General features: G+C 42.7%; 1 protein-coding gene and 1 pseudogene across 3 annotated transcripts in view; one reads left to right on the top strand and one right to left on the bottom strand.

Moving 5' to 3' along the window:
• Positions 1-6,785, top strand: part of ANXA3 (annexin A3) — a 58,635-nt gene extending 51,850 nt beyond the window's left edge. For all 3 annotated transcript variants that reach the window (XM_087864057.1, XM_045790223.2, XM_045790229.2), the window contains exons 12-13: positions 917-1,039; positions 6,395-6,785. In XM_087864057.1, the coding sequence (XP_087720183.1) occupies positions 917-1,039; positions 6,395-6,454 (183 nt within the window). In that variant the 3' untranslated portion in view covers positions 6,455-6,785. The remainder of the gene's footprint in view (positions 1-916; positions 1,040-6,394) is intronic.
• Positions 6,786-24,654: 17,869 nt separating this feature from the next.
• Positions 24,655-25,323, bottom strand: LOC123789473 (vacuolar-sorting protein SNF8 pseudogene; annotated as a pseudogene).
• Positions 25,324-26,395: the final 1,072 nt, after the last annotated feature.

The raw sequence follows: 26,395 nt of genomic DNA, 5'->3' as shown, positions 1-26,395 counted from the left end.
CCTGTCCCTCACCTCACCCCCCACCCAAGGCCCCTCCCTGTCCCTTGGTCGGTCACCTCAGTGCGTAGCCCAGCAGGAACTAGCCCTGCCTGACTCTCTGAACTGACTGACGCTCTGAAGTTCCCCGCCCCGCCACCCCCAGGCTTGCCGTCTGTGCCTCAGCCACCTTGACCTTCTTTCTGCCCCTGACTATGCCAAGTGTCTTCCCACATCAGGGTCTTCGCGTTTGTCGCCCTCTCTGCCTGGAACGGACCTCCTCCAGATCAACCTATGGCTGGCTCCTTCTCGCCTCTCAGGTCACCTCCTGAGAGAGGTCTTTCCTGACTAAACAGGTCGATTGGCTTCCTTTCAGTCACACTCCATTCCATAATTCTTATTACTGTTTACATAAGCAATGCGTTAATTTTCTTTCCTGTCCATCTCCATCCATTAAAACGTAAACTCCGTGCAAATAGAGATGTGATTGGTGCTGTTTGCTACCATGTGCATAGTGCGTGGGACCATATCTGGCATGGAGGAGATTTCTTCCTCTGATGACTTCAGCCCCAGGTCAAATACCACTTTCTCAGGCAGACCTTTCCTAATCCTTGATCTATTTTAGGCCCTCCTGACATATGCTCCGATAGTACCCACTATTCCCCATATGTTGGATTATATAGTATATCCTTTACAAAATTGAAAGCTCAACAGGGCTACCTCATCTGTTTTCAGCATTTGGCATGGCGATGGCACGGAGTAAGTGCTCAATAAATATTTCTTCACTGTATGAATGATGAAGTTTGATGACAAACGAGAGAAGAGTCATCACTGTGGTTGAATATCTTGTGCACTGTTATCTGTTTCCTGTACATACAGATCTATATGTTGTCTTGTGACCAGTGAGATTTGTATTGTGGACACCTGTGTTTCTTCACAGGGTGCTGGAACCGATGAGTTTACTCTGAACCGAATAATGGTGTCCAGGTCAGAAATGGACCTTTTGGACATTCGAGCAGAGTTTAAGAAGCATTATGGCTATTCCCTATATTCAGCAATTAAAGTAAGTCTCTTCTTAAAAATAGCAAAACACATTTTGTCTTTCTCTACTCATCCTCTTTCCTGTATAATCCTTAAAACATAGAGCGATGTGACTGAGTTTTCTTTCTCCCTGTCAATGCATAAATGTGTTTTCTGAGTTTAAAATAGTGATAACAACATGTCTCCTAAATACAGTGATTATTTTTAGCTCTAAAATCCCAGGCACATAATAGACACTCTACATTCTTTTTTTAGGTTTAGTAGCCATTCATTGTTCTTCTTTTGTGAATTGTACATGCAAGTCATTTGCCTGTTTTTGATATTACAATATTTTTATTTATTTCAGCTTTTGTTTATGACAATAGAAGGCAAGAAAAATATATGTTTTAAATTTCCCATTTTTACCTGAAGTCCAGTTGACATACAATGTCACATTAGTTTCAGGCATAGCTAATCTTCCTCTTGTTTTACTCAAAATAGAGATAGCATGGTTCTGTACTTTGGAGCTCTTCTCCTTTCAGTTTATAGGAACCTTCTCATTCTTTTAACAGCGGCGTATCATTCCATTATTTATATGTTTGTACCCACCATATCAATAGATGTTTCCAGCTTCTTGCTATTATAAACAGTGTTGTGATATGCATACATAATTTCATTCCACAAGGTACAAGTGTATCTAAGGGATAAATTCTCTTAAGTCTGTAGGATTGCTGAGGCAGATGTAAATACATTTGTCATCTTGGTAAATATTACCAATGGACTCCGTTTGCAAGTCAATTAATCAACTAGGTTCATTCACCAAAACAAATCCTTTTCTTCTTTCAACCAGAGCTTTGGTTTTTACACCAAACCTTTGCAGGAGGTGATACATGCTTAGGTTGAAAGTGGGAACTTATCAAAAAGGCAGCTCTCAACACTGTGCCTGGGGCTTAGCGTGGATTTCATCAGCTCAGACTCAATGCAGTTTGAATCGATTCTGACACATTACAATAGTTTCAATCAACACAGGAAGATTTAATAACATTAACCATATTGTACTTACTAAGGCAGAAAAGTAGACTCATACATTTTATAAAGATTGCCAGTAACAAGGTTGAAACACAAGGCCTTCAGTTCAACCTCAGCAAACTAGAAAATTAAATTAACCATTAGCTCTCCCTCCCCCAATGGCTGGCTAATTGAGGCTTATTATATTAGGACACATCTAAGCTACACATAACTTGATAGAAAAGAAAAATCCGTTGCTAAAGAATTCAGTTTGTAATTTAAAATTACACGAGGTTTCTTCATTTCTATCACCTAACGTGCATGTTTTAAAAATGAAATGTTAAGGTTGGATCAGGGAAAAAAATAGGGAGCTTGAACTAGATCAATAAGCATGAAACGAATTAAAAAGGAGGTCAAAGACCTACCTCCCCCCAAATCCCAGGCTTGGATAGACTCATAGGTGAACTTCAGCAAACTTTCAAGGAACAGATATTCCTGTCTTATACAAGTTGGACCAGAAAATAGGAAAAGCGAAAGCTGCCTAGTTAATTTTATGAATTTAGTATAATCTTGATTCTAAAGACAGAGGATAAAGAAAATCACAAAATCATTTCACTTATGAACATAGATAGCAGAAAGTAAAATATTGACTCTGAATATATCAGTTTATTAAAAAATAACACATCAGAATCCAAGACAAAGTTAATCCAAGAAAATACAAGAATTACCTTTGTGACCCAGAAGTAGGGAAAAAATTGTTGAACAACAAAAGCACAAGTCACATTGCAAAAAACAACAAGTAAACAAACAAATGTACATTATTAAGTACAACATATATTAAATAATCTCATTACATTTTCAATACTGATGACTAGGATCTTTTTGATGCTTATATTTCCATAATTCAGGAGCTAGAGTACCATTTTGTATATCACCTGACCTTTGGTTCTGTCTTCCTCTTCCTTCTGCCTATAGTTTAGATGTTTCCCTGTTCATTAACACCTTTCTTAGGTGATTGGGGGGAGGAAGAGGAGAGAGAGAAGGTAGGTGGAAAACAAATGTGTCTCTCTTATTACTTAATAAGATATTAATACAAAATTTGGATGAAATTACATTTTCTTGGTAGTTTTCATTGAACAAACAAATTAAGTAGCTATTTAATAAATAGTGCAATTCAAGGGTCTTTAATGGAAAATGTAGTAGCCATTCTCAATTCATAATCTTATGTGGAGATTTGAGGTGAGCGTAAATAAAACATTTAGAAGAAGATAATATGAAACAGCATACAATAAATATTAGATTGTGCAGTACAGAGGATACTAACCTAGGAATTGAAAGTAAAGCAGTTTGGGATTAGATAGGGAATGTTTCTTGGGGAAATGGGTCTTGATCCTGCCTTTCAAGTTCAATAAGCTTGTGTTGAGTGCCTCCTGTGGGCAGGTGCTATGTTGCCCAACAGGGATTCAGGTGAATGCTTCAGGAATGCGTGTATGGTAAGGAAAGGAGGAAAAGAAGTAATAAGGCACTTGATCGATTAAGGGATCTGCCTTGGGGAATTTTGAAAAACAAAATCCAAGTGGCGAGATGAATTTAGTTGAAAGAGAGTTTTGAGATCACAGAATTTGTATTTCATTCATTCAATTAAAAATATGTACTGAAGGCATATTATGTGCCTGGCTCAGAGTTACAATTACAAACAAAGGAAAAAATGTTGCCAGATCCTGCCCTTAGGGAATCACAAACAAATGAAAATCACAACTATGTTAAATGTAAAGGAAAGAGATATTGTGCTGTAAGGCCATATGATAGGAGGTTTCGACCTATAGGAAAAGCTTCTATGAGGAAGTTATGATTCAGATCTGAAAAAGAATAGACAAGGATTGTGGGGTCGGAGAGTCAGTAGAGCCTTCTCACAAAAAGAAAAGGAATTACAAGTGGAAAGACCTCATGGTAAGGAAACATGATGAAAAATAAGGCCGGAGGGACCAGATCACCCAGGACCATTTTGGCAATATTTAAGGAGTTTGTCTTTAGCCCAAAAACATTGGAGAGTTTTCATTTTAAGAGCATAGTGTCATGACCAGAAGTACATTTTAAAAGATCCCTGTGACCGCAGGGAATGAATTGGACATAAGAAAGGAGATATTTGGGGGTGCGGAGTTATTTTATCAATCACACTGGAGCAGCTATGACTGGATAATGCAAAGTACTATTGCAAAGAGAGCAAAAAACAAAGACTCAAAAGATATTTCGGAATTAAAACTTAGGGGACTTGATGTGGTATCCTGCTATAAAGAACAAGAAAGAAAAGGTATCAAGGATGACTCCCAGGTTTCTAACTTGGGATCGGATAGTGACGCATTCCTTGCAAGAAGGTCAGGCTTTAGGTTTTTGTTTTTGTTTTCTTTTCTTTTTTGGGAGTGGGAGAGAAAGTTCATGAGTTTGGTTTCTCGCTCGTTGAGTTAGAGATGTCTTTGAAACATGTAAGTAGAATTGTCAGGTCAGTAGCTAGTGGTATGAGATATATTTTCAGAGTCAGTTATGTTAGTGAATAGTTGGACATGAGCGAAAATCCTCTCAGGAGAAAATATAGATTGAGAAGGGAAGCAAGCTTAGAATTGAGATTTAAGCAGTACTCACAATTAATGGCTGGATAGCTGAGGGTGAGCCTGCAAAAAAGACAAAGGTAAGGATGCCAGAGAGCAGGAAGAAAAAGCCAGGACTACTTGCAGGAAAAGTAAGGGCTTGATGAACATGGTGGGCCTTGGACTTGATTTACAAGCAATAAGAATGAATACCGTGGAGAACTGATGAATCCAGAACCAAGTTGATGAATCTAGAACCAAGGAAACTAGTGACAAGAGATATGAGCCTAGAGTAGATTGTCATGATCGGAATGGAAAAAGGAATAACTCAAAAAACACTGCAAAGAAATAATTGGCAGGAGGGATTAAATGTAGAGGATAGAAGATGGGACCAGCGTTGGGAGAAGAGAGAGTCGCTGATAGCACTGTTAAAACTACACCAACAGAGACAATTAGTTTCTTGAGAACAACTAATATGGCCTGATTAGGAAGCCGTAACTTATGTTCAAAGGTTTTGCAAATACATTAACATTTTTTGTGATAATAAAATTTCTAAAATGCTATATAAATAGAATAGCCATTTTACTAGAAGGCATAAAGGTATAGAGGTAGGAGAAAGGATGGACATTTGTTTAGCGTCGACGGTGGATCACAATTTATATATAGCTCTTTTAAGCTACTTGGATGTATTTTCTTGCCTAACTGATAGAACCACTAAAAATTGTTTACAACTTGCTCGGAGATGGCTAATGTTCTAATACACAGCTAGAGATCATTGGCTTAGCAATTCCAGAGATTATTACGTATGGCAGAGCAAGACTTAGAAAAGCCAATAGAGGAAGAACTAGAATCTGTATAAAACAGGAGAATGTATATTAATGCCTGTTGTGTCTCCTTCTGAAAGCGATACATAACCTCTTCTCTATGACCCTTCTTCATCGCGTGCTTTGCATTCCTGCTAACTCTCATATCGATCCTAATGTGAAACTTCAGTGATAAGAAGTGCTCACTATTTGACTTGCCTTGAATAAAATAAGAATAACGGGAGGATTTCAGGCAGTCTAGACTAAAAGCCAAGTTTTCCCTCCGATGCTATGCAACAGTTTTACCTGTTTTGCATAGCGCACACGCATCTTTGGACCTTAAGCCTCACTCTCCCATGGTGTCTGTTCTGAACCAGGCTGGTTTTTGTGAGCTTAGAGGAAAGGAACCGAGAAGTACGCTCTTCGGGAATGTAGTTTGTTTCAGTTTGTAAGGCGGGCAGCAGAGTGTGGTTAAGGCACCAGACCGTCTGGGTTTGGATCTACCTCTGTTGCTTCTTCTCTGTGGGATTTGGAGCAAGTTTCCGAACTTCTTCTCATTGCTTATTAAATGGACATACGTAGGGTACCTACTATGTAGAGTCATAAGGGTTATAAGATTAAAGTAGTTAAACTTTAGAAGAGCAAGCGGTTGATGAATATTAATGTAATATTATTAAAATGATCATTTTTAAAGTTTCGTTAGGAAAGTAATATTATATAATGTTATATAATCGATACAGTCTTATTTTTTTTAAACCCAAATTGAAATTTAATTGCGATGAGTCAGGAAGAATTTAAACATTGTGTATTGTAAAGAAAATGCGAGGCTGGAACATAATTACACTCAGGTGTGAAAGAATAATGGACTTACAGGTGCATTTTCCTAAATGATTCATGTCGTGAGTCCCACCCCAGTGAATCCCCTAGAGCTGTGGGATTTGATTCAGTTTTGGTCCCCTCATTATTTGTGCTACATCTGTCCTTCTCTCCTATTCCTTACAGTCGGATACTTCTGGAGACTATGAAATCACACTCTTAAAGATCTGTGGGGGAGATGACTGAGTCAAGAGCATAATCTCCGAAGGTCGCCGTGCCCACGATGGGCCTTTCCAACAGCCCTGCTTACTCCTTTCTCAGAGTATTTAAAAGCACAAGCAAGTGTAAACAGCAAGCTGTTTTCCTAACAGACATTTTCATCATTCCGTAATAACAACAACCAAAAGTGATTGCAGCTTCATGTACTAATTCACAAATGACATTTTTAAATGGTATGAAGGATCTGCTAATACAATGCCAATTATTTTTCTGCTTAGGAAGCAAGAATCTTCGTAGAATTCTAACACCTTAAATGTGTAATCAGCATCAATAAAAGTTGTTGCGTTGGTGAAAGGCAGTTTGTCTGGTTGTTTTAGCGTATGCCGACATTGCTTTGTACCTGGTCGCCAACAATCAGTGGGATTTTAAAGCTCATTTTTGTTATAAAAGCTCTTCCTGCTTTAATTTCTCTATTACCTTATTAATCGCATTTATCTTTAAGAAAAGAATAGAACGAAGCCGTGTGTAATCCCGGCCTGGTCTTTCCAGTTGCAATCACGCTGCAGGACTGGCAGTGCAGGAGAAGTTATTCAGGCCTCCGAAGCCATCTGCTGAACTACGAATCTAACCACTTCCTGTCGAACGGCAAGCATGAATTGTGGTCATTTCATGCTAAATTCTACTTTCCCAGAATGGGTATGTAGAATCAATTCTCTAAGGTTGCTTTTCCTCTAAAAATAAGTTTGCGAAACTATGCATTTAAAAAAATTCCTCATGTTATCTTTGCCAGCGACCTAAAATGAAATATCTTGACTAATACGAAATATATAAGGTAGCACGTCCAGTTGGAGTTCTTAGTTGGGACTTGAATAGAAATGATAAACGGGTGAGCCATAGAAACAGGGATGTAGGAGTCCAGAGCTTTTTTTCAATGCATTCCACTGGCAAACATCCTGAGACTTTTCAGAAGGACAAATTATTTCTTGTTCTGGTGTTTCCAAAATGCATACAGGAAGAAAAGCGCCAGGATTTAGAGTCCGGCACAGCTGGTTTTGACTTCCTGCCCCACCATTTCCTGGTTCTGTGACCCTGGGAACTGCCAAAGCCTGCTCAGCTGAAGCTTTCTCATCTGTGACATGGTGATAATTAGAGCACCTACCTTTCTCCCAGGGTTTTCTAAAGATTAAGGAAGACAAAGCTTTCAAAGCACTTAGCCCTGTGCCTGGACAGGGTAAGTGTTCAATTACCACGTTATTGTTTACCGCCAGGCAACATCAAAATGGTCACGACAGCGTTGCAACCACTCCTCGTCAGGCTTCAGTTCACCTACCACATGGCAAGCTCTGTGTTAAGGATGTATTGGATACACCAAGGGGACTGAGACTCATTTGCTTTTGCCAAAGACCTTAAAATCTGTTTAGGGAGAGAGACACGTGCGTATAATCACAACACAGTAGTACGTACCTCGTGCGTTCAGGGCAACAGCATTGTGTAAGAGAGAAGCGGCATGGAGGCTGGCTCAGTAAGTCAGCCTATTAGAGGTCACAAACTCCACCAGTAAAGAAGAGGAAAAGAGGCTCTCCGGATAGCTAAGAGCACTTGCAAAGTCAGAGTTATGAACCAGCACAGTGTGTGCACGGCTGTACCCAAAGGTGAGTGTGGTGGAGGCTCAGAGGACAAGGCGGGGGTGTGGTGACCGGTGATAGGTAGGGGCCAGATTACAAAGGTCTCATGCTAAAGAGTTTATAAGCAAGGGAGAGTCATGGATGGAAGGAGCATTCCAGAAGGATTTCAATCAGGGAAATGATGTCAAATGTTTGCCCAAAGGGGAAGAACGTCTGGGAGAAGAAAGCGAGAGGCAGGAGCCCCCTTGGCACAAGTTAATTCTAAAATCAGGTCAAGAAGGGTCAGCCTAAGTTAAGATACTGGCAAGGGAGAACAAAAATCCATGCACATACTTAAGGAAATAAAACTGAGAGGATATAGTAATCAAGGTAGTCACGTGTCAAGTTTGCCCCATGGTTTTGGCTTAAGTGATTCAGTGAATGTCTCACCAAGCAATACATCATTGCTAATACTCGTTGAGTAATTACTATGTATCAGGCACCATGTGAAACAGTGTAGTGTATTAAATCATTAATCCAGAAGGAACTTTACAATGCAGGCACTGACTCACAGATACAGGAATGGAACCTGAGAGAAATTAAGTAACTTGCCCATTGGAAGAGCCAGGATTTAAACCCAAGCAGCCAACTCCACTATTTGCTGTAGAGTTTATCCTGTCCCAGGGTCACTGTTCTTTTCAACCCTGCAATGTCAGCTATTTGAATGTAGGGATTTTGTCTGTTGCATTCACTGCAGTATTCTTAATTCTTAGAACGTGCTTGGGACATAAAACGCACGTAATAAATCTTTATTGGGTGAATGAAGTTCTTTTTCCTCTATGCATTTGAGCTCTATAAGTGAATTTGGGGTAAACATTTGTAGGTATACCTGAGTCTCCACTTCCCAGGCTTGGGGAAAGGACACTAATATCATTACACTATAGGCACCCTTGGAGAAAAGTTCAGAAATTTTACTCATATACACAGTACTTTTCCCAAACTACTCATCACTGTCAGGAGAAATATTTTGTGAAGCTGGCCAGGGTACTGGGACTTCTGGGGAAGCAATGAGCTCAAATGCCTGTAGGCTCTCCTTTACTTAACATCAAGCTAAACTCCTGAAATGGCATTACCAGATTTTAATCTTTTTCACTTCTCCAAAGTGATGGAGAAGTAAGGAGTTTGATATTAACTATTCTTTTCCTCTGGAAAAATTGTTTGCTTCACTAGAGCTCTCCACATACATTTTTCCTTCCTTCCTTCCTTTGCTTTCTTTTCTTCCTTTCCTTCCTTCCCTCTCTCTCTGTTTCCTTTGTCTTTCCCCCCATTCATTCTTCTCTCTCTTTATTGATTTCCATAATATAACAAGCACTTTGGAAACCACTCTCCAACATGAACACTAAGACTTTTACAGTAACCTACTACCAACTACATGACCTTTCCCTCTCATTCTCCCTGCATCTCCCTACCTGACCTAACTACCATTCCAAATTCCATGTGGATTGTCCCCTTGCTTTCTTTTGATATAATTTTTAATTTAATTTTTTTCTTTACTAAGTTAAGTCTTATGCTTATGTAATCTCTGAGACTTACTTTTTTCATTTAATATTATTTTGCTAAGTGATATCCGTATCATTTCATGTCATGTATTTTATTTATTTTGCCTGCTGTGTATCATTCCATTGTGCAAGTCATAAATTTCTAGGAGGCCATAAAGTTGCCCTCAAGGAAGTAGGGAAAGCATAGTTGTATCTGGCTCCCTATTCCTTGCGCTTCTTTGAAGCTATGGTGCCTCACTAGGGCCAGTCAGTAAAGGGCAGAGTGTAACAGGAAAAACACAAAACTTCATCTCCAGTCAGTAAAGGGCAGAGTGTAACAGGAAAAACACAAAACTAGGAAGAACCTGGATTTTTCTCTTTAATGGGTACCAATCCCCAATTTCCGATGTCGGGGGAGCAGGTAGGTTCCAACAAGCAGTGCTCCAACACCAGCTGGATGGCCTACGTTTCAGCTCATTCTGACGCTCTCTGTCTGGGTTTAGCGTTCGGTTCCCCAGCGAAGGGCTCAGTCCTACACGGTGCACCCCTCCAACTTCAGATGCCAATCACAAGTGCAGGTGATCACCTGTGCTTCTGATCGACTGCCTAGAGATCAGAGCTTCCTTGGGTTTGATAGTTTGCTAGACTGGCTCCCAGAACCCAGGGAGGCACTTATTTACATTTACCAGTTCATTATAAAAGCATATAACGAAGGATGTAGATGAACACCGAGACGGAAGAAATGTGTCGGACGAGACACGTGGGAAGGGACGTGGGACTTCCTGTCCTCTCCTGGTGAGCCTGTCTCCCAGCACCTCGCGTATTTACCAGCCTAGAAGCTCTCCGAACGCCGTACTGTTGGGATACTTATGGAGGCTTCGTCATGTCGCCATCATCATCATTAATTCCGTTTTTAGCTTTTCTCCCTTCTCAAGAGAATGGAAGGCAGGGATGACCATTTTAAGCTTCTAATCGTGGTTTGGTCTCTCCGGTGACCAGCCCTCACCCAGGAGCCAGCCGGAACCCACCCAGAGTCTCCTCCTCATTAGCAAAGATCAAATATTATAAGATGCTCCTAGGGCTCTGATAACTTAGGAAATGATGAGAGTTTTAAGAGCTCTGTGCCAGGGACCAGAGTGGAGACCAATATACATATTTTCTATTCTCTCATACTTTTCCTTTCCCAGGGATTGACTGTGTACTCTGTCATAGAAAAGGACACCCACTGAACCATTGTGGATGCCAGTGTGTGATATATGTCCCTAAATTCCTAGCTCAGCTCCCTATTCATAGTGGGTACACGATACATTTTCATGACAATGATGTGTAAAGTGGGAGAGTAGACCTTTCCTGCCAGTTGCACCAGGTTGTTGTAAGGAGCACAGGAAATAGTGATTACGGTTATCTGATAAAGTATTGGATACTATTCAAATGTGACAAAGAATTGTAGAATTGCTATTAGAATAACCAATTTTTGTTGTATATATGAATCAAGGACTGACAATGTGCCAAGTACTATGCTAGATATGTTAGATCTCATTTTTTCTCAGAGTTGTTTTCTTATTTATCTGTCTCAAGTACTTTGTGCCACAAAGCTTGGTTATATGTATCAGTATTACCCCATTTTACAGATGGGGAAGACGAGGCCCAGAAAGGTTAGGTTGCTAGCCCAAGGCTACACAGCAGGGAAGCCAAGGTTTAGGATCCAGGCCCGATGGTGTGTGTGTGAGTAGGAGGAAGGTGAGAACCTGAAGGGATGACGATCCCTTGGCAGAACGCTGCAAAGAGAAAGGAGCACAGATAATGAGACACTCCAAGGAAAATTCTCCTCCTCCAACCCTCTCCTCCCATCCTTCTCGTCTCCCAACCCTCTAGCAGCTGGTAGCTGCTAACTGCATATTTCTGACGATTCTGATGGAACGTAGCCCTCGCAAGTTGGAGGGTTGTTGTTAGTGATCCTGCCACAGAACTACAATGCTTATTTAAATATTTTAACACTATACGAGAATGAGAAGGGGAGGTTAAGGCCCAGGCCAGTGCCATGGTTAAGTGCATGGGCCCTGGGGTCATGCTGCCCAGATCTGTGACCTTAGGGAAGTTATTTTACCTCACTAAGTCACATTTAAAATGTAACTTCACCTTTAAACTGGGCATGGTAATAGTTCCTACCCTGTAAAGTGATTTTGATACGTAAGTGAGAAAGCATTTAAAAGGCCTTCAGCATAGTGCATAGCTCGTGCTAAGCCCTCAGTAAGTGTTAGCCTAGATCACATTATTATTACAGTGGATTATTCAAAGGCCATGTTTTTTATTGCCTTCAATTTCCACAAGGTGGCAGGTCGAGTTCAAAGTGGACCCCGCGGCTCCGTGTCCCAAGGCAAAACCTGCTTTAATTGCTTCAGAATAACTGGGCCAAATCTGAACTGTTTGGAAACGTTGTCATTATATTGTCTATAGAATATCTGGTATGGTCTGGGCTTCTTATTGTTGCTATAAAATTCTTCTTAATGGAACATATGGATCATTTAATTTAATCCTCTTGTTTCTCATGATTCCCAAGACCATCTGCATTGACATGAAATGTAGATTAACTCTTCCACGGATCGCCCGCCTAAGCGAGTACATTCAAGTCATCTCAGTGCACGCTAAGTTTAGTCCCTGAGGATTGTGCAGAGGAGAAGATTAGCAAACTGGAAGGAGTCCTGGGCGCTGTGAGTGGTGATGGGCAGAAGGCAGGAGACCGGTACACATCGTTGGATACCGATGGGGTGTTTGGTCTCTGCTGAGGAGCTGCAAACAACAACTGAACATAGCGCATAGGAGGCTCTCCAGCCTATTGATAAGGGCGTATTGAAGGAAGTGTTAAAATAGTGTAGTTCAGACTTTCCTTGTATGTATCTTCTCCTTTGTCCATTTCCCTGGTTTCATGCCACACTGCCAACCCCGAATGTCCACAATTTGTCTTTGAAGCAGTGTTTTGGAGTCAGATCCAATGAGGTCCAAGCGCTGGCTCCCCTCTCTGTGAAAGCAGTGTTTGCAGCGGTGTTTGACAAATGCTTAAACCCTTGACAGCTCAGTTCTGTGCTTGGTAATGACAGCATCTACCTTACCGGGTGGTTGTGAGGGTGGAGTGAAGCAGGGCATATACCGAATTTAACTCAAAGTCGGTAGAGTAAGCGCATGGGTCTGGCCTTGCCCAGCAAACGGCAGAGAAGTGGTGCTCAAGAAGCACTTGCAGGATAAAGAGAGGAGGCGTCTTTCAGTCCTGCCCCGTGACAGTAACTCTAAGACTGGCCTTGGATGTTTTCAAGGGAAAGGCTCACCGAAATCAGTGTTGTCTTGTCAAACGCGAGCACTTCAGTGCTTAGCCGCGCAGGATCTGAAGACAGCTTCCCGAGGCTTCCTTCCTGCCCCCTCCCCCCAACGGATAATTGTGTGACCTGTGAGTGGGCCATTTACTGAGCATTTCTGTGCCTTAGATTCCTTACTGTAGAGCCAGGATGGCATTCAGATTCAGCTCGGTGTGAGGTTTCAGTAAGTCAGTTTAGGTAAAGCACTCAGCACAGGGTCTGCTGTCTCTTACGTGCTCAAGAAATGCGAGCTGTTATTCTCGGGCTCAGTTTGGAAGACCTGCAGTTGCTTATAGTTGATCTGCTGGGGGGATTTGGGGATGTCGTAAAGCTAACCCTTCTAGTTTGTAATTAGAAAAGAAGATAAAGCAGACCTCTTGGCAATTTCCTGCCCCTGTAACCTTGTGTTTTATGAACCACGGAAAGTACCGCAGATTTCTTTTCGACTCTACCCTGGCAAACTGACAAACTTAGATATCTATTTCCCACCCACTCTCTGTATGTCTCTCGTGGGACTATTACAGCAAAGCAAGTATTAGTTGCTTTGCATATAAACCCTTTTACTAGTACTATATTTCTTCCAGTTTCAACGAACTCAGCTTTATGCCAGTTTTATCTACCAGAAGGTCCGCCCTGCTCTGAGACCAGGGTTTGCGTGTTGCTGTGGATTTCACAAAGTCGGAAGTGCGAGAGAGGAGAATTGCCAGCGAGGAGGAGGGTTACAAGTGAGGAGTAACATTGAAGGCTCTCACAGTAAACTGGAAAAAGAAATCCCAAACCCTGAAACCAAGACTCCAAAACAGCGCATTCAGCTGTATGCCTTCTAAAACACAACCATGTGTTAGGGAAAATGGGCCATCAGAGCCTACATAAGCCCTCTTTTGGCGCAGCCTCTGTGGAACTGGATGTGGCGATGAATAATGGCCCAAGGTGACTTGCAGAGCTCTGAGCTCAGCCTGAAGTTACAACTGATACAATATCCACCACAAGGCAAAAGAGACCTTTGAAAAAAGACATTGCGATCAAATCAGCTCCTACACAAACGAACGTGCCACCGTGAGGTAGGAGGTGGGGAGAACAAAGGTCCTGGGTGGGAAGTGGGTGAGAAGGAGCCAAATTCACACCTCCCTTCAGAGAGCTGCCAGAGCTAGAGCAGAGCTGGCTTGTGTCGGTGCTCCTGGCCACACTCCTCACATGGAGCTTGGAGATTTCCAATGTGGAAGATGTAGACTTTTCGTTTTGTTTCATGTTAGAGACCCAAGTCTGCAAAGAAAAACCCAGAACATGCACTGCAAATTCTATTTAAACAGGTGTTAACTAGTCTCCTCATGTAAAATATCTTCTTTGGCGGCTATCTGTCAAACCAACTCCTACAGTTCTTTATTCCTTCAAGTATTTATGGTGTGGTAACCATGGTCCATTCTTAAATCTCACTTGTTTTCCTGTTTCTGAGGTATCTGGTAAAAACTTTGACCTACCTCTCTCTCTCTGATTTGAGAAATATTATCATGGAATCCTGTCTTTCGAAGATATCTACAGACAGTTAAGTCTTCTTTGTGATGGACCCCACAGAGTAGATGCTAATTATATTTTGTACTTTCCAGATACTGACAGATAATATGAGAACTGCGTAGACTTCCCTATCATGGATTAGAGCCAGTGTAAGATCCATCTTATATACCCAAAGCAGAGCCTTTCATAGGGAGTGGGTGGTAAGGGGCAGCAGGGAATGTCTTACTTTTCTGGGTTTTTCTGTGCCTCCCCTCAGATCTCCATTAGTACTCTAATGGAGTGCCAGAATGTGCTGCAGGCCGGGCCAACCAGCCCAGGGCCTCTAACAGTTATTCCAGTTCTCTTGTGTACCAGTCCACACATTCGCCTTCCATCATGGAAGGCTACTTTCAATAGCAATGACTGGCAAATGTCTCCAATTTACCCAGACATGTTTCTGAAGAAAAGACTTGGTAACAGGGAGAAAAGCAGCTTCGTTCCTCTCTTTACCTCATGTCTCTCCCTAAACCCTCTGCTTTACTTTCTGGCTAACTTCAGCAATGTTGACACGACAAAGAGAAGTATTTGCATTGTTTAGTCTACTTTTAATCATTTCAATATGGAGACCATCCCTGGCCACCAGGCAACAAACTGTCCATTCTTGATTTTCTCCTTACTCTTTCTTCTGGGTTTTGGATATGTGGTTTGGCTGGACCAGGTGCAGCTGGTAACTTCTTGGGAGGTCCAAGGTTTCCCAGAATTTATAATCTACCCAGAGAAAGCCCCTGTGGGGAAACTCCACAGATCTTTCTCTGGTTCTGCCTTTGAGGACACCACAGTTGTCCTGTTTCTCCTGGGCTGCTCTTGATCTCCTCATTGTGATGACTCTGTCTTCTTTCTTTAGGACAGGCAGTCTCCCTGACCTTACCCTTCCTAGGTATAAAGGAAAGAGTAAGCTCTGAAGCCACACTCTGGGTTCAAATACCACCTACTTGCTGTGTAACTTTGGGTAAGTCACTTAGCTGCACTGATCCACTATTTCCTCCTGCTTATGAGACAGGAGTAGTGAAGTGAGTTGGCTAGAGAAAGGCAAATATTGTATGATCTCACTTACGTGTGGAATCTAAAAAACCCCAAACTCATAGATAGAACAAACAGATTAGTATTTATCAGAGGTGGGGGTTGGGGATGGGTAAAATGGGAGAGGGTGGTCAAAGTGTCCAAACTTCCAGTTATAAGATAAATAAGTCCTGATGATGTAATGTACAATATAGTGACTATAGTGAACAATACTGTCTTATATATTTGAAGGTTACTAACAGAGTAGATCTTAAAGGTTCTCATCACAAGGAAAAAATGTAATTATGTGTGGTGATGGATGTTAACTAGACATAAGGTCGTGATCATTTTGCAACATATACATGGGTCAATCATTATGTTGTATACTTGAAACTAATATAATGTTATATGTCCTATTACATCTTAATTTTTTAAAAAATGGGAGTAATAATCTATCTGGTAGTGTCAAAAAGGCCCAAGGAGGAAATAATTAGATGTGTTTTGGAAGATATGAAGAATTAAATGAGGTAACAAAAGTTATCCAACAAAAAGCGCCTACTACAACATTGGAAATACAGTAACGAATGGATGCTATTTACACCTTTCCCCAATTTCCCATTCTCTTTTGCCATAACAAGTACAAGATCTTTTTTGTTTCAAAGGCCTTCCTGGAATAATTGTGGGGAAACCAACAAAGGACTGCACATTCTGTACAGGAACCATGGGGGCTTTCACAGCTTAACGAACGACACCACATTCTTGATTCCCCCACAGAGGGAGGATTCAGCGTCCCCTGAACTTTGGCTTTAAGACCTCAAGCTCTCTTCTCACAAATGGACCTGAAGATCCAGCAGGTGTTGATTGCACCAGTCCTGTCAAGTGTCCCCTGTCTCAGTAGTAATACACTGCTTTCTTTATCCTCCCCATGAGCCATGTGTATATATTATTTCATTTTGTCCTCACAACAACTCGATCAGGCAGGTAACGTGACCTCCATTTACTAGTTAGGAGACTGAGGCTCAGAAAGGTTAAGGGCCCCTCTAGATCACACAACTAGATTGTTCTGGAGCCACAATACAAACTGAGATATCCATGGCTCCCAAATTTGTGTGCTTGATTCTCTCACTGTGGTGCCTTGAGGCAAGAGTGGCACCAGTCGCAAAGCTCTTTCCTTTAGAGGCCTATTTTCCAAGGGGAGAAGGGTCCAGAAACTTCTTTCCCATGAACCCTCTGGCTTCAGGCCCCAAGCAACTTCAACATATACATCTAACAGTCATGAATACCAAAGTCAAAATAAGCCCCTCCAAAGTTTACAGGTCAAGAACAGCAAGTCATCTAGCCCAAGGCTAGGAACTCTGGAATGTACCAAGGCAGGGCACAGGTGAAAGAGCAGAGTTGGAAAACTGACCCAACTTTTCACTGATACCCAGCTTCCCTGGATTGGTGTTTCCTATACTTTCTGGGAGGGAAGTAAGCAATGGGTTAGTCTCCATTTCCCCACGGCGCATGCGCGGCTGTACTGAAACCATTCAGCAAGAAGGACTTGGCAGCTTCTAAAGGTCATGTCACAGGCCAGCACAGTTTGAGTTGAAGTGATTTGCAGACATGCAGGCAAACATCCAGAGGGTCAGCAGGTCTCAGGCCTGAGCCGTGGGGGAATCCACAGTTTCTGGAGTGGGAGGAGAGCAGGCGTCAAGAGAGGAAACCTAGTGAAGAACGAGAAGATCACGCAGGGCTCTGGAGGAGAAGCAGCTCTTACCCTGTGTACCTTCAAGCCAATGGCCAGGACATCTTAATAAGGCAGCGGTGAACGAATAACACATATGGTGGCCCACTTGGTACTTGGCACTGTGCTACCCTCTCTACAGAGGCCCTTAGGTACAGGGGATTTGGAAAGGCCTCATTTATCCTAACTCTTCTACCAACTAGCTTGGAGAAATTGGGAAAATCATTCAATCTCTGTATTTGTTTCATCTGTAAAATCGGAGTAATAATATCTTCCCTATATCCTTCCTTGAGCCCATAAATGTTCATTGACAACATATTGTGTGCTAAGCATTATCTGAAAAACCAAATATAGATGAGTAAATGAAAATAAATCAGTATCCCCATTCTAGGGATATGATAACATACAGCATGGTGACTACGGTGAACAATGCCCTGTTGTATATTTGAAAGTTGCTAAGAGAGTCAATCTTAAGAGGTCTCACCACAGGAAAAAAGTGTGTAACAATGTATGATAATGGATGTTAACTACATTTATCGTGGTAATCATTTTACAATATCCATACATAACAAATCATTGTATTGTACACCTTAAACGTATACAGTGTTCTATGTCGATTATATCTCAATAAAGCTGGAAGAAAATTTTAAAAAATGAAATAAATCAGTGTCTATTTTTGTGGAACTCACAGCCTATGAATACAGGCTAGTGTGATAAATTACATAAAATGAGTAGGTTTTGGCAGTTATTATTTCATTTAATCCTCACGGCAATCCCGTGAAGAGTATGCCCTTTTCATATCAACATTATCTACCATTGTTAAATGTTGAAAATATGTCTAGGCAGAACCAAACTAAGAAAGAAATTATTGAGTACTAGATTCATCTTAATGGCACACTTTAAATGGCCCTAATTAGCTGATGCTTCTCTATAATTAAAGTCAGTTTGAGAATGTGGTATATTTCATATTCAGAAATAGACCGTGTCTTTCATTGATTCAGGCCTTCTGTTGATGAATATTTGTGGTCCATCATTGTATTCTTAGCATCTAGCCCAGTGCATGACACCTATTAGGTGATTGATATATAATTGTTGAATAAAATTGAGTACTTACTACATTTTTATCAGGCGTTACTTATTCTGGAAATTGCCTTGTATCTGATTTTTGTGCTTAGAAATTGTGTAAGGGTCTCTGGATGAAAACAGTAAATTCTGGCATAGTAAGCTTTAGAAGGCTGCGTGGATAGAAATGGAGGTAGTGAACAGCGGTGGAAGGCAGTCTCAGATAAAGAGCCCCTCCCATCTCCAAAATAAGCCTTCTAATGCTGCTTCTACTCTGAACCCATCTCTTCTTACTCCAGGATCTTGCTTATAATGATGGGTATTCTCCCAAGACTCTGCCCTTGGAGTTCTACAGTACTAGAAAATGCATGAATGTTAGTCTTTAAATCACATCTCCGGAACTTACTAGCTGGGTAATTTTGTGAAGTTACTCAATTTTTTTGCCCATCTTTCTTTCTTCCTCCCTTCTTCCATTCCTCCCTCCCTCTCTCTCCCTCCCTCTCTTTCTTTTTTCTTTCTCTCTCTTTCTTTCTTTTTTTTTCTTCTTCTTTCTTTCTTTTTCTCTTTCTTTTCTTTCTTTCCCTTTCTATCTCCTTCCTTCCTTCCTTTCTTTCTTTCTTTCTTTCTTTCTTTCTTTCTTTCTTTCTTTCTTTTTCTTTCTTTCTTTCTTTTTCTCTAAGCAAATTCTACCCCCAGTGTGGGGCTTGAACTCATGACCATGAGATCAAGAGTTGCATGCTCTACCAACTGAGTCAGCCAGGCACCCCTGAAGTTACTTCATCTTAACTTCTCAGTTTCACCTTATGTAAAATTGAGACAATGACCACTCGCCTGGTCAAGAGGATAAACAAAATAATGTCTCTGTGAGTACCTAGTACACTGAATGAAATGATGGAAAAACTAGAAACAGGGATAGGTATGTGTTATGGTAAAACTAGGTGGATAGGAAATATAGGATGGTATTAGTGCCTCACCTCTATCCTCTAGCCACTGAGCATTCCACACAGGCTGTTGCCTACTGCAAGTGCCCGTGGCACTCTGCTTTCAGCCTTTATCCAACTATAGGAGTTTGCCTTGTCCCACATCCAGGGCAGAAGGAATGGAAGCGCCTGTGGGTTAATGCCCCCGGGATGGCCCCCAACTAATGATAGCTGGGAGGTAGATAAATAACTGAGTGCTCTCTCCTCCCCAATGGGCCAGCTCTGAGGTATGATTTACACTGCGTCTCAGAGACCCATCCAGTGAGACTGAGCCCCAATGGCCCACAGTCATAATGTGCCCATAACACGCTCTCCACTGACTTCCTTCCTGTTTCTGTTTCACACCTGCGTTCATCTTCCAGTGCCTCCGGGGAGCCCTGCATCCTCATCTCAGGGTCTGTTTCTGGGGAACCCACCCTAAAATAATCAAATCATTCTAAGTAGGAGGCATTGTTGTGCATGTAACTTTGTGAGGCTACTGGGTGTTAAGGGAAGGAAATGGAGGCTGTTGCAGGTAGAAATAATCCAGAATGGCCAGTTCTCTGTGCTGGCGTGCTGGGGAGTTACCACGAGTGCTAAAGGAGAGGCACGAGTCACGGTGCAGCTAACGCTCGAGAGCGCTGGGTACGAAATGAGCCGTATCTTCAGAATTACTTTCCTCCAAAAACACAGCGTCACTCAGAAACACAAGACAAGAAAATGAATGAGAGGGAGGACTAGGACTAGGAGCAACAAGAAGAGAAAGAGAGGACGCCTGGGTGGCTCAGTCGGTTAAGCATCTGCCTTCCACTCAGGTCATGATGGATCGTGTCCCGCATCGGGCTCCTTGCTCAGCGGGGAGCCTGCTTCTCCCTCTGCCTACCGCTCCCCCTGCTTGTGCGCTCTTTCTCTGTTGAACAAATAAATAAAATCTTCTGGGAAAAAAAAAAAAGAGGAAGAGAAGCCCCATTAATTATCGTCTACCAAGTTACTACTACTATGTACCATGACTTTACATCTATTTCCATGGGGTCTCTGAAAGTCTAGGTTATGCGGGCACACAAGGAGTTAATTGCTCTAGCAAGCAAGACAGGAAGCAATGAAGGCAAATAGAATCAGTGGATGAAGTAGGATAGATTGTGTGAAACAGGATAGATGCCAGGGAAGCTGGAGACAGACCTACTAGAGGGTAGGGGGCAGGAGCTGACAGCTCTGCCTGTGAATGGGGTCAGAATCTCAGAAATAGACCTCTGCAAGCCCGGAGTGCAGTCACTGAAGATGATGGCCCAGAACAGGGCAGAGGTGAAGGGACACGAGTCAGCCATGTCTGCAGGCGTTCCAACGGATCCTGAGAGTCCCCGTGCTGAGAAGGGTGCGGGCTTCATGTGAACAGCAGATGAGAGCAGAGGAGGGGAGTGCGAAGGTGAGAAATCTATGTGTTTCTGTGAAAACATTACTTAGATGAGATTAACGTTTATGTTGGCAAACTTCCAGTGAAGCAGATCACCCTCCAGGATGTGCGTGACCCCCACCCCGTCGGCTGAAGGCCTTGACAGAAGACCACCCCTCCATCCCCCACCCGCCCCACCCCGCAGCAGGGGTATTCTGCCAGCAGACTAGAACCACGCCATCAGCTCTCGCCTGGGTCTGCGGCCCACCAGCCACCCTGCAGGTTGTGGACATGTCTGCTTCCACCACGGTGTGAGCCAATCCTTTAAATCAACCCACCGATCTCCCCCTCTCACTCTCCCTGGATACTTTATATATACACACTATGTCTGTAAATCTAATCTCAACCTCCACACACATGCACACACATCCTGTTGGTCCTGTTTCTCTGAAGAATGCTGACTCGCTGACTAATACAGAGACTTAGGGACTTTCCCCACCACGGAGAGCAGATCCCAGCGATTACAGTGAAAGCCACGACGGCACAAGCGTGAGGGAGAACAGGAGGGTGAGAGGGACGGGGCTGACTAAACTGGGAACGTGAGGGATTCGTGAGAATCATGGCATAAACCCGGGTTCTATCAATTAAGTTTAATTGAAGAAAACAAAAATGATTCTGGTTATTTTAGTTGTTAACGATTTTATTTATTTGTCAGAGAAAAGGAGCACAAGCAGGGGGAGCTGCAGGCAGAGGGAGAAGCAGACTCCCCGCTAAGCAAGGAGCCCAACGGGACTCAATCCCAGCACCCTGGAATCATGACCTGAGCCAAAGGCAGATGCTTAACCGACTGAGCCACCCAGGTGTCCTGATTCTGGTTATTTTCATGAAGTTTGGATATAACATAGGAAATTGAGTGATTTACAAAACCTTAAGAATAGCTAGGTTTCCTAGAAGTGATTCCTAGAACAACACAGAAAACAGGCCTTCCAGGGAGCCACAGTTGGGCAGACGGGCTCTCGGAGGCCGCCTCTAGAAATGGGGGCCTCAGAACATACTGCTTCAGCGGCAATCCAGGGGGCCGAAAGCCATCAGGGCGGATTTATCCATTAGGTCCAGTAGGCAGTGTCTATGGCCTGCAAGACTTTCAAGAGCCCATAAAAACATTTAAATTTCTTTTTAAACCAGGGGAAAAAAGAACATTTAGTCTGAATTAAATGTTTTCATGTATAATGAAATGAATTCATATTTATCCCAATATAGTTTTTATTATTTTCTTAAGAGAGGAAGGACCACATTGAGGCAAGAGTGTCCAGGGCCAATGGAAGTCCTAATGTAGTAGCTCTGAGAGCCTTTGCTGCAGCCACCTTTGTAACTGCCTTCGGACCCTGGTGACACTGGTGACACTGGTGACCAGACACTGGGATGTACTGCAGAAAAGCACGCTGGATAGCAGAGACGGGGAAAGAAGCCAAAGTCTCACTTTGACCTTCCTAACTGCTGTGAGTACATCTCATCGGAGCAGATGATGTCCTGTCCCAAATTCTAGCTCCAGAGGAGTCCGGAACAGGTGGCTCTTAGATTTCCACTCTCTGTGGCATCAGAAGACACATGTGAAGGAGGTTGGAATGGATACCGAGTGCCTGCCCCCAACACCCACCACACCTGTGTCAGTTAGCAGGCGTACAACAGGGTTTCCCACTAGAGCAAAGGAAGGACAGAAGTCCCTGAGATAAAGTAAGTTAAACTTTGCTGAAAATGAAAGAAACACTGCTCTACTTTCCAAGGAACAACTTCTGTCTCTGACCAGTAGTGACGGCGAGTCTCGGGGTCTGATCCCACCCAAATCTGAGTAGATGTTACGATTAGACCGAACCCGTGGATTTCCCCCTACCCAATGTTAGCAAAGGAGACACAACTAAGGGGATGGGGGCAACTCATATTCAAGTAAACAGAACATGTCAGCTTCTTTTGTTATTTTTCCTTTCCTTGGATCTCATTTTCTACCACTCTTCGCTTTGTTCACTGCACTCCAGCAACACAGGATTCCTTGCTGCTCCTAAAACCTGCCAAACACTCCCACCTCAGGGCCTTTGCACTTGCTATTCCTAGGTAGGAAATAGCCTAACTCACTGTCTCACCTCCTTTAGGTCTCTCTTCAAATGGCCACCTTATGTAAAAAAGGGCACTCTCGAGCACTCCCTGTCTGCTCTACTTTCCTTCATAGCACTTATCATCTTCTGACCTATTACATTTTATATATTCATTTGATTATGATGTATCTTCACCTCCAGCAAATAAGCTCTATGATGACTCGGACTTTGATTTATTCACTGCTATACCTTTAGCACCTCTTATAGTGCCCAATGCTTGTTAAGTGGTCAAAAGTATTTGTGAGTGAATGAATGAATGAATGAATGAATGAATGAAGAATATTAACTTTAAGGCTTTCCTTTTCTTCCAACTCAATTCATTTTAGCTACTGTGATCATCTTCAAAGTTCTTTGAATATGTACATTCATTTTGTATTTAGATCAGAACTGAAACTGAGAAGAATTACAGTCAACAGGTGCTCTGTTTTAGTAATCCAAATTTACAGCTAGATGCTTTCTTGGTAGTTATGCAATCCTCCCTTTTACATATGAGAAGAGATCTAAAGACAACGGACTTGCTGAGGGCTACACAGGGCCAAAGTTTAGCTCCCCTAATTCAGAGCCCAGAGTATTTTCTGCAATGTACCATAGTGACTTCTATTCTTTCAGTATTCCTATTTTCGTGTATATTCTAGGATCACTGTGGAAAAAAATAACTAACATGGGCAATCCTCCCTTTTATTTTGTTGAGCTTAGAAAATGACATGGCTCCACGTCGTTGGTCATATGTGGTTTATGTATTAGCAACATGAATTATGCACATATAAAGGGGGTTGGCTTATATCTGTTCTTCAGCCCCTATTCCCCTTTAAAAGATTCATCTCTTGAGAAGACCTAGTCCAATCTCAGAGTTTGTTATTTAAAGTCCTAAAAATACTCATTACAAAAAAGTTTTACCAAATCATTGCCATTCATTATGTTCCTCTCATCTCTTGGCAGCATGACATACAATTAGGCAATGTTAGCTCCCTTGAAGATTGAGGCATTCATCATTTTGGCAAATAAAAAGTGGTTTCTAGAGTCACCAACCAGGGCACAGCTAAATTCATCTTGTCCTGGGAGATACCAAACACTTTGCATTTTAAAAAGAAAATCAAAAAACGTCTTGTGCGGAAACTATTATTGCCAACTAAATGGTTCTGTCTACTAGATTCTTCTGACTTTAAAAGAATTCCTATAGTATTTCCCCTTGTTCTCATTTCTGTGAGGCTGGCAATCAGAAAAGTGAGCCATGAATTAGGCTTCTCTTTTGGACAGGTGTATTTTTTTTGCAAATAGTTGGTACCTGGAAATTCTATTCTAAGATTGGAAAGACTTGTAGTGAGTGTTTCTTGGAACAGATGTGCAGCGACATTTGACAGAAAGGAGGAAGGGGTAGACATAGATAGCTAGAGGGCATGTCAGCTGTGTTAAGGGCAACTAGAGCACCAAACCTTATTGGGGGGAATTCTGGAAGGCGTACCAACTGACAGTGTAAGAGGCCAGGGTAGGGATTGAGTCTGACCAGGGGTGGGAGGAGGAGCCCTCTTACCACCAACCTGAAGGAGAATGGTGCCATATAAAGCTCTTCAGACAAGGAGCATGCAACTAAATCCTAGTAAAGTGGCTTCTTGTTCGTTTTCTTTTTGAGGGGCATTGTTTGGGGGTTTTTTAGTAGCCAGATCTATTGTTGTAGGCGATGCTATTCTGCAGGAAATAGCTGTAATTGCACTTTTTCCCTCTCCCTGTCAAGAAAGAGTCTGAGAAGGCAATTGAATGAAAATTCATTATTGTTCAGGTTTTATTCACCAACATCTCCTCGGTCTTCTCCCTGCCTGCTGCTGTGCCCCCTGCTGCACCCCCAGAGTCAGAGGAAGGCTTCTCTGGCCTCCTGGGCTGTAATCGCCTGGGAGGAGAGGTCAGCGGGGCCCGCAGGGCCGGCCCTTCCTACAGCAGGTGTTCCAGAGCTTGGCCTCCCATTTAAGACGGGCTTTGCTATCACTGAGTCACGTAGCCGTTCTTCCCCGCCAGCTGCCGCACCACAGGGGGATCCGCCTTGAGCTCGGCTGGAGCCCGCTGAATGCGCTGGGCACCCCCCACGGGGATGACGCGAAGCCAGTGCCAAGCGCCTTTAGTTTCTCCATGGCCCTGATCGAGTCGTCTTGGCCGACATCCTGGGCGAGTCTGCCCCTTCCCTTTAACGCGTGTGGCGTAGTTCCTCCAGAGTTAGCGGACCTCCATTCCTGCGCTTCGGAGCCACACACACTTCAATCATCCGGATTCCCAGCTCGCAATAGAAAGCTCCCACACCTACCGTCTCCGACCAAAATCCTTTCCAGAGGGCAGACGATCCACCCCAAGGTGGCACACGTGTCCTGGAACTGCACCCGGAACTCAGGATCCTTCCGGATCTCCCGCTTGTGCTTGCTGGCAAATTCCTCCAGGTGGGTCTTGAACATGCCCAACTGCTTCGACATCTGGCCCAGCTGGGCCTCGGCCGAGACAGTTCCTCGTTCCTTATACTTGGCCTCTGCAAGCCTCTCCTTGGCAATGGCGCCGGCTCCCACCCTGCGGCAATGCAACCCCATCCTGGGCGAGCCGGCTGCTTGCTGCCGGGACCCTGGGTCTCCCCGTTATTATAGGATATTTTGGTTAAGAGCTTTCTGAATGGTGAGGCAGAAAATCCTACTCAAACTGACTTCAGAGAAGCGATATATTGGATTATGTAGCTAAAAATCCAGGGGTCATGTAGCTAAAAATCCAGGGGTCATGTGGGCTTTAGACACAAATTCAGGGCTCTAAAGGTATTGTTAGGGTATGGCTTTTCTTCCTCTCTCGGCTCTGCCTTCCACTGACTGGCTCCAGCCTCAGGTTCCATATGGAAGCGAATGAGTGCAGAAGTTCCAGCTTTATATTGTCTCAGGTTTCAAGCCCATTGAGAAGGAGTGTCTGCCCCTATCCGGCAGCCTTAGCAAAGAGTTTGTTGAATCTTAAAAGCTGTTATGGGCCATGTGTCATCACTTCATCCAAATCAAGAGCCAGAGTACCTCTGGATTGGGGATGGGAAAAATCACTAGAACCACTGGATTGAGAATGGGGATGAAGTTCCCAAATAAAACTCAGGGAGCGTTATGAAGAATGCTATAAGCCCCATTAATCAGAAATGCCCACAAGATAGGGAAAAATGTAAAGTTTATTCATATTCAAATTTACTACATTGATTACTGTGACTTTTGACATCTTCCACAACTGTAGGGGACAGCAGTGTGTATGCCGGTAAGACAGAGGATGAGCAATGTTGGGTTGGTAGAAAGAGTATAGGACTGGGCTTCAAGATTGCTGAGTAATAATCTTGTTTTGACCACTAAGTTTTCCACGTGATCATGAGTAATTCATCTTACCTTTCTGGTTCTCAGGCTTTTTTTTTTTTTTTTTCATCTCTTAGATGAAAGAAACGTTTGCCTGCATTACTTTTCTCAATGGGTTATTGTGTGGCTAAAATCAGATAAAAAACACTATGAAAGATGAGGCACGTGGTTGTATTAGTTTATCAAGAGACATATTTCCATGCAAATATTACTTATTTTGTTTTGGTAAATGATGATGAGGCTAATGCACCCAGTGATTTTTACTTCTAAAGGTTGTGCAGCTCTTGAGTTC

The sequence above is a fragment of the Ursus americanus genome, chromosome 8, assembly GCF_024610735.1.
Source record: "Ursus americanus isolate L20-20 chromosome 8, mUrsAme1.1.p, whole genome shotgun sequence".
NCBI classification, from domain to species: domain Eukaryota; kingdom Metazoa; phylum Chordata; class Mammalia; order Carnivora; family Ursidae; genus Ursus; species Ursus americanus.
This window is presented reverse-complemented; position numbering and strand designations above follow the sequence as displayed.